General features: G+C 42.1%; 1 protein-coding gene across 3 annotated transcripts; it reads left to right on the forward strand.

Annotated features, from left to right (window-relative positions):
* The first annotated feature begins 214 nt into the window (after window positions 1-214).
* Window positions 215-8116, forward strand: LOC112274406 (ABC transporter B family member 26, chloroplastic). Of its 3 annotated transcripts, none has more exons than XM_024503872.3 (18): window positions 215-451; window positions 1760-2355; window positions 2870-3111; window positions 3282-3409; window positions 3678-3720; window positions 3827-3871; window positions 4090-4212; window positions 4482-4585; window positions 4912-5037; window positions 5133-5235; window positions 5679-5889; window positions 6010-6140; window positions 6305-6379; window positions 6637-6711; window positions 6957-7235; window positions 7427-7497; window positions 7671-7731; window positions 7860-8116. In XM_024503872.3, exons 2-18 carry the CDS (start codon window positions 1947-1949, stop codon window positions 7941-7943), a joined length of 2310 nt encoding a protein of 769 aa, XP_024359640.1. In that variant the 5' UTR covers window positions 215-451; window positions 1760-1946; the 3' UTR covers window positions 7944-8116. The 3 variants fall into 3 exon arrangements, with proteins under 3 accessions (XP_024359640.1, XP_090101730.1, XP_090101731.1); XM_090245604.1 differs by having other exon boundaries at window positions 216-565; XM_090245605.1 differs by having other exon boundaries at window positions 233-529.
* Window positions 8117-8462: the final 346 nt, after the last annotated feature.

Genomic DNA, 8462 nt, shown 5'->3' on the forward strand with positions numbered 1-8462 from the left:
AGCCAGCCAGCCACACCAGGGCCAGGAGCAGGCTGGGGCCGGGACTGGGACTGGCAAAAAGTAACCTAAAAAGGCAATGGGGTAAGCAAGCAAGGAATAGGCACTAGCAGCTTGCTTATCCATCCATCCATTCATCCATCCCCACCACCGCCATCCAGCGGGCTGCACCCGGTGCTAGGTCATCAAGCAGTCAAGGTGGGGCGGGGGCTTCTGCCAGACTGCTGCTTCTCCTGCTCCTCCTGCTGCTCCCCTGGTCGTCGTCGGCCTCGCCGTCGTCCTCGCCGTAGTCCTCCTCTCGTTTCGTATTGATTCGTTTCCTTCCCTTCCCTTCCCTTCCTTCGTTTGCGTTGCCACTGTAAGGTTGCCCCGCTACATCCAAGTTTCCTTTTCGCCTTCTCTGCCCTGGGATTCCTTCTACTCCTCTGCATCCCGCCTCACCCTCTGCACATTGGTACCTCCAGCCTGCTCCTATTGCCCCACTCATCACTAGAGTGTCTAACTGGAGCTGTTTTTTCCCATGATTCTAGAGGTAGCTTGAGATCCAGGATTTGAGTTCGATTCTCAGGTGCATTGGCTTTGCGCGTGCATCCGTTGTTGTTGCTGTTGTTGTTGTTTTTTTGTTTTGTTTTGTTTTGTTTTTTTTTTCCCTCTATCTCTTGCTTCTTCTGTTTTCGGTTGTTCGATGCGTTGCGATGCTCTGTTGCTTTGTGTGTAAGTTTTAGGTCTGCTGAGGTTACTCTTGAGGAGTATGCATAGTTTGGGTGCGGATGGTGTGCTGCTTGTAGCCAATTGTTTGTTTTCGGTCCGTTTAGATAATGTGTGAGTTCAAAATTGTATGATTCATTGGTTGGTTCAGACCAGTGCACGCTAATTTGTAGCTGGTTTCTAAAGATACTTCTAGGTAGATTCGACGACATGTTTCGAACTGGGTGCATTCTGTCGTTGTCAATCAGCGTAGTTATAGTCGTCTAGAACCATAAAGAGGTTAGTGCAGGTAAGGTGGTTGCGCCATTCAGCTGTCATATTATATTCTTTCGAGGGCGAGGATCTAGGGAAGATGAGTGGTTGCCCACTTTCATTTCACCCGTGCATTCTGTATTTCGTTGCAGCTTTCCACTCCAGTGCCCTTTAACCAGCGATGTTTTGGGTTGGATTAGGTTTTAGAGACGGTAAAAGGGCTCTTGTGCTGGCACTTAGCTTCACCATTTGGAATATTGTCTGTCAAGCCCATGCCTCTTTCCTGGAATTTCGGAACACACGGTTTGTAGCTCTGATCTTAAGTAGAGTCTCTCGCTTTCTCATATGTTGTTGGATTCACGCGCACTCATTTCTACCAATCCGCATGTTTCATGGAGTCCATGTGCTGTCTTAGCTAACTGGATGCATCATGTGGGGAATTAGTTTGTCGAGACCTAAATGATATTCGATGGGGTTTTTGACCTCCATGATCATTGGACCGTCCATTCTTTGAATTTCGCTTGTTTTAAGATTATTCTGTAGAGCCGTTATGATTCTACTGATGTTAAGCAAATGTTATTCTGTTCCTTTCTAGACAAACAAAGAACAAACAGAATAATAAGGTTGAAGAAGCTTCGTACTACGGTATTGCACGAAGTTGGTACTGCTGTTAGTTTTTTGCTGTTTTGTCACCTTGTTCACCTTGTCTCATTTTGCTTCAGTTGTGAGCATGACTTCTTTGTCTAGAGCTATTGGAGATTTAAGAATTGAAGGCCATATTTTTTTGTCCTTTTTGTGCCAGGCGCAGAAGTGGCTTTTTGTGAAGTTTAGCACCTTCAATTTCTTCGAGCTTGGAAACCAGGATCATGCTCAATTATCTTGCGACATGAAGATGTAACATGGTCTGGGTAATTGTTAATCTGCTGTCCATGGGTGGGTTCGTGAAGTAAAGCTATATTCGAGTCATAACATAAGCAAGGTAGGCTTTCATGGGCACGGCACCTCTCGGGTTGCTGTCATGGCAGCACGGCACATTAAGCCCCTCGTATCTTAATTATGAGGAGATACGCAGGTCGACCTCAAGAAAACATCAATGCACCAGGCACTTGAAAGCAAACCATGTGGAAGTATCAGCAAGAAAAGCACATGAGGCGAGGTGGTATAATCAGAGTCAGAGCAGGGTGCGAGACAAAGGCTTCGAGAAACTGAAGGATGGGATCACTGATCTGTTACCTATAAACACTATCAATTCGCTGGATAGGTGGAATGGGAAGGGATTGCCAGAGCTTGGGCGCAGGAAAGTGCACTATCACCCTTCCGTGCGCTGTGCAGCTGACAGCGGCGCTCTCTTCTCTTCTGCGGACTTGGGTGCCAATGGGTCTTACGATTTCAAAAAAGGTACATCATTACTATGATTTAGCCGTCAATCAACATGTGTTCTCTCTGGTTGAGGCTGAAAGAAATGGATGTCTTGTCCTAAGCGGGGTGATATTTTTTTGGAGCACAGGAATATAAGTCTCATAACCTACATCATAATCTCAGATGTAATATCTTGAAACTAAAGTGATTTTTAGTATATTTTGAAGAGTCACTCGTGAGAAAGAGGCAAACACCATAGCTGTCTTTGGGCGATGCCTAATTACTTACGTAGCCGTCAGATACTCTGGTTCGTTGTAATTGTCCTCTCCGACTCTTTGTTCAGTTGCACCATGCATTGTGTAAATGTCAAGGTGAGGAGTGCTGAATGCGTGTGCTCATACCTTAATAGAAACAACAGTTACATTGGGCAGGAGCAAATCAACATGCGGTTAGATACCCGATTCTGTCTTGATATCTTCGTTCTTACAGATTTTTCATGGGTCTTGAATCCTGCTAGATTTCTGATGCAATCAACCTTTTATATCGTATGTAGGTAAGGAAAGAAATGGATCCGCTCTGTATGCAGAGGAACTTGCTTTTGTGGCGCGAATATTTTTGAGTTTGAAAACCTTGAAGGCATTCCTCCCAAATGGAAGCTGGTGGCAGGCCATTGAAAGACAGCACCAACGGACTTTCAACATTACCTTTACTGGTGCCATGAGCAGGCTGTGGGTTCTTGTTTCTCCTGACAAGCTCATTATCGGTTTTGCCTTCACTGCTCTTGTTATTGCAGCTGTAAGTTTCTCACCTTACGTCACTATATAGGAAGCAGCGATGATCTTTTACTGGTATATTAATGTCATTGTCAGAATCAGGGAGTTATTGTTTTAATCATTCCTGCAGTGTCAAGGATGATTAATTGTGCTCTGACGGTGCTCATCCACTGTGTATCTGTGAAAACACAGTTGTCTGAGATCACAATACCTCATTTCGTGGCAGCAATGATCTTCTCGGCACAAAAAGGAATGACAAATGATTTCTACAACAATGCAAGATTGCTGGTCATGATGAGTTGCACATACGGTCTTTTCAGGTTGATTTCTGAGTCCATTTCAATTGTGTTGCCAATAGTGATGCTGAGTCTGGTTTGCCACTTGAAATTTTTGTATTTCTCCATGTTGTATTAAAATGAAACTATTGTTCATGTACTTTGAAGTTAAATGTTAGATTTTCTGAAAGAGCATTCTCTCCCTTTCAGACATTCCTTGAAAATGACTTTGTTTCATCTATTTGGCTGTGAATAGAACAGGTTTGCGATCACTATTACTCATTGTGTAAGGATGTCTTCTTGTATGGTGCAGCGGTATAAGAGGTGGTTGCTTTGGTATCGCGAATCAAATTCTGGTAAGTAGCTGCTCTTCCATGAAAATCCTCATGGTTCTCAGTCTCGTGGGCTGTAGTATTATTTGTTGGACCCTAACACAAGCTAACGGAATTCTTCTGATTGCAGGTCAAGCGTATGCGAGAACTGTTGTTTTCTACTCTTGTATCACAGGTCTTGTCATTTTTACCTCAACATCGATGTGAATGTTTGTTAATGTAGATGACGAGACACATACTTTGTTTCGTCTTGACCTTGATTTGTGAATTTATTACTATACTTATCAGGAAATTTGGAGGGTATGTGTGTTGCAGCTGAGCTCATTGTTGTGTTTGATCTTTAAAATACATACTACCTGTAAGTATCCCTCAAAAAGTTTATTCTTATTACAGGATATCGTCTTTTTTGATACGGAGGCTGTTGGGTCCCTCACAAGCCGATTGGGATCAGATTGTCAGCAGGTCTCTCGGATTATTGGCAATGATTTGAATATTATGTTTCGCAATGGCCTTCAGGTGAGCGGATTCTGGCCTCCTCTACATTCCCTACTTCCTTTTTCATCATTCGTTGCCCAAAATCTGACAAAAGTCACCTCAGGATTCAAGATTTTACTGCGCTTAACATTTTTTATTGTTATATATTGATGTCTCGTAACCTTCCTGCTAGGCTTAAGTTAGAATTATCACTTAATTAAGACCATCGAACGAATTTCACAATATCCTGGATTTTATCAATCATTATCACAGGTTTCCATTTTGATTCTTTTGAGGTCATTCATATGCAGGGTTTGGGGGCGTTCGTGTATCTTCTAACACTCTCATGGCAACTTGCATTGACCACTCTTGGCGTTTGCAGCCTTATGTGGTTCTTAACCAGGATCTACGGCCGGTCTGTGATTCGTTCTTGAAATCTTTTGTTCGCATGTATACTTTCTTGACATGCTGTGGCTAATTATGAAGGACTCTGGTCGGAGCCCCACTTCCAACTCAATGTTTCTGTCTGTTAAAGCTGAATGCATTACAGAGTTTGCTTCTTTGTTAAATTACTTAGGAAATTTGTCTTGCTTGTTGTCTTATGGAGTTTCTAGCAATGAGAACTTGAAATCCTTCAGGTATCAACAGTTAAACGAGGAGCAAATTATAGTGCTGTGGTTCACTAGGAAGTTCACCGTGATGGTGCCTCATTCTCAGCGTAAACCTTTTACGGTGCTTCAGGTATCAGAAGCGAACGGCAAGGTTCGCTCAAGATTCAATTGCGTCAGCCAATGAAGTAGCAGAAGAGGCATTATCACTTCTGAGAGTAGTTCGCACTTTTGGGACTGAGAAAGAGGAAGTTTACAGGTCCACTCTCATACATTGTCTGATTGTATCTTCAGAAGTATTATAAGCTATCCGTAAATAGCATAGCTAAACCTAGTTCATGTGATGTAGAGCAGGTATAGTAATTGGTTGAAGAAGCTCATGGAGATCAACCTTCGCCAGAATATCGCATATGGCTTCAGCACTTTAAGCTCCTGCACACTGTACCATACTACTCAGGTTAGATCCATTTTATCTTCCAGCAATGTTTTGTGTCTGAATTTCTTGTTTCTTTTGTGCTCATGTTTTTTGGATTGGAATGTGAAGAATGGAATTTTAAAGATCTGACGTCGGATTCTTCATTAATAAATTTGTGACTAGTTAAAGGGATAGCGTTTCTTGGGTAGTACCCAAACAGTGGGATATAATCAAACAGCATATACATTTTACTCCGATGAGTGTTTCGCAAAGTCTACTTGTAGTGTAGTCTTCGAAAGTATTGAGGGGCCACAATCAATTGGAAAACTGCTGATCTAACGTACAAATTACAGTGTTGACGTTGGTTTCTAGTTTCTGACGGATACACCAAATAGTAACTTGCGAGTCATTTCTTGATGCATACCGACATCTTGCTTCAGCAACAGAAGCTGAACGTATGTCACAATGCCATCTTCGTTGTGTAGGTGGTGGCACTGATAATCGGAGGCGGCTTTGTGATGTCCGGTGCAATAAGTGCTGAGAAACTTACAAAGTTCATTCTTTACTCTGAATGGGTTGTACATTCCACCTGGTGGGTAGGCGACCATTGGGCTTCTTTGATGCAAGCTATAGGTGCTAGTGAGAAGGTTTTTCAGCTTCTTGAGCTTCCACCGTGCCCGCAGCTGTCTTCTGTAGGTACTGTTATTCTCGTTCATCATTAGCTATGACAGTTCTTTTGGTTGAACGTTCTGGGTTAGAGTTACAGGATTAGTTGTTTTGCGGCGCTAATTTTAAAGTTCTTTTCTTATGCATCAGGTATTGTTCTTCCTCAGGTGAGAGGACGCATTCAATTTGTCGACATCTCATTCAGTTATCCGACCCGGCCCCAGGCTCATGTGCTAAAAAATGTAAATTTAGACATTAAGCCTGGAGAAATTGTGGCTGTGGTGAGTCCCATATGAAACCAACCACGCATTTCAATTTTTTCTGAAGGCATAGAATTAGAAACATACACCTGGCCAAGTGTACTTGAGAAAGTAAAGCTCGAAGCGTCATCGTTAGCGATAATGGGATAGAAATTTTAACAACAGTTACGCTCCACATTTTGCAGGTTGGCCTGAGTGGTAGTGGCAAAAGTACTCTTGTGAGTTTACTCCTACGTCTTTATGAGCCTACAAATGGACAGGTAAGCCTTTAGTGTAGGCAAACTTTTGTCGTGCATGGACATAGATTTGTTGGTTGCATGTAGTTAGCGAATCTTTAAGGGTTGACGAATTGTTTGATCAGTATGGTGTAAATCGTGCATGCTTGGGATTGTTTCGATGAACAGAAAGTCATATGTGCACGTGTGCATTTGGTCTAGGAGCTAGTTGTCTGTATTATATGCCAGTTGAATATTGCCCTGTATCTTTGTTTTGGTAATTTCACAAAATGGCCGTGCAGGTTGTGGTTGATGGGGCCTCCCTGACAGAGCTCGATATAAAGTGGTTCAGGAAGCAATGTGGGGTTGTGAGCCAGGTAAGTTCTGTATTAGCTCATGTATTGCACAAGACCGTTGAAGTTATCGACCGTGTAAATTCATGTGAAGGTTTTTATGCCATGTTGGAATTGCTTGCGTTACATGCTGATCATAGTGCACATAACTGAGGCTAGAATATCCTGAAATCAGTTTTTTTAATTTTTTAATTTTTTAATTGTATCTCGATCTTGTCTTATATTTACTCTAATATTCCGATACTCTATTGTTTCGTACTTTGTTACAGGAACCTCGACTTTTTAGTATGAATATAGCCTCCAACATTGCGTATGGGTCTGACGATGCCAGCCAAGTGGAGATCGAGAAAGCTGCTAAGTTGGCAAACGCTCATGACTTCATTATCTCCCTTCCAGACGGTTATAAAACTATGGTTGATAACTCACGGTTGAGTGGGGGTCAGAAGCAACGAATTGCCATTGCAAGAGCCCTCTTAAGAGATCCTGCTATTTTAATCCTTGATGAGGCTACTAGTGCGCTTGATGCTGAGAGTGAACATCTTGTGCAGGTAATGAGCTTTTTTCATTCCACACCATGCTCTCATTGTCTAGAATCTGTTTCTTCTTGTAATGTGAGTGCAAGAAGGTGTGCGTCTATCGGTCCTTAAGCTTCTCATAAGACGTTATTCATAAAATTTATGATGAATGTTTCTCTTTCAGGATGTCTTGCCTCACACAGTATTGTTATTGCGTATTGCAGAAAGCACTAGATCGAGCTATGCGGGGAGGCGTGGGCGAAAATAAGCGCACCGTTCTAGTCATTGCCCACAGGTAAAGATGTTCTAAATTGAAGTTCCAAACGCCACAATTGACCTTGTATATTGAAGATCGTTGGTCATAACAAGTGGTGTACAAGACACGAGTGATTGTTAGAATTTGGTGCACATCTATCATTTAAGATGGATTTTGTATGCTAAGGGAAATTTTCTCTGATCTTGGAACAGGCTATCAACCATACGCGCTGCTGACCGTATTGTGGTCATGACAAATGGCCAGGTTGCTGAGGTATATTTCTTTCCATTTTGCGGGAGTCCTTGAATTTTTGTAGATGTGGAGTGTTTACTTTTGCTGATTACAAGTGGCAGTGATGTGCTGCTAATCATTTTTTTTTTTTTGTTGGGTGAATGGTGCAGATGGGCAGTCACGATGAGCTAATTAAATTAGATGGCGAGTATGCTCGGTTAACAAAACGACAACTTAGTACATTAGCACAGTAGACAAAGATTGCTGTGAGAGCTTTTAGGATTCGTAACTGATATTCGCCCCAAGTTTTCCGACTCCATCTGTGTTTTCGAATTCACACGAATGGATATAACAGTGACATGAATTGTTGAATTATTCATGTAATATGCGTTAATGCACTTCTGCGGAAACTAGGATAATTCTTTCAGATTGTTCATTTGTTATGATTATGTTAGCTCTTAAGAATGAGCTTAAGCTGCTCCATACACTTTCTTGCGCCTCAAACCATAGAATGAAACCCAAACCACATGATCTTTCGTTTACGTATTTGCACAATGCGCTGTCCACTTTGTCAGCCGGCTAGATAACGAGTTTTAAGAGGCTTTTCAGAACGTGCTCTCCTTGAGACAGGACAATTAAACTCTGGTTTTAAACATATTACAATTCAGTTGAAAACACTCCTTTTTATGGCTGAATGAGACGATTTATGGACTTCTACCTGTCTATGCTTGATGGTATACTTAGGAGGCATTAGACAAGGGGAATGAGCTGCT

This window comes from Physcomitrium patens, chromosome 21 (assembly GCF_059467195.1).
Source record: "Physcomitrium patens ecotype Gransden chromosome 21, ASM5946719v1, whole genome shotgun sequence".
Classification (NCBI taxonomy): Eukaryota; Viridiplantae; Streptophyta; class Bryopsida; order Funariales; family Funariaceae; genus Physcomitrium; species Physcomitrium patens.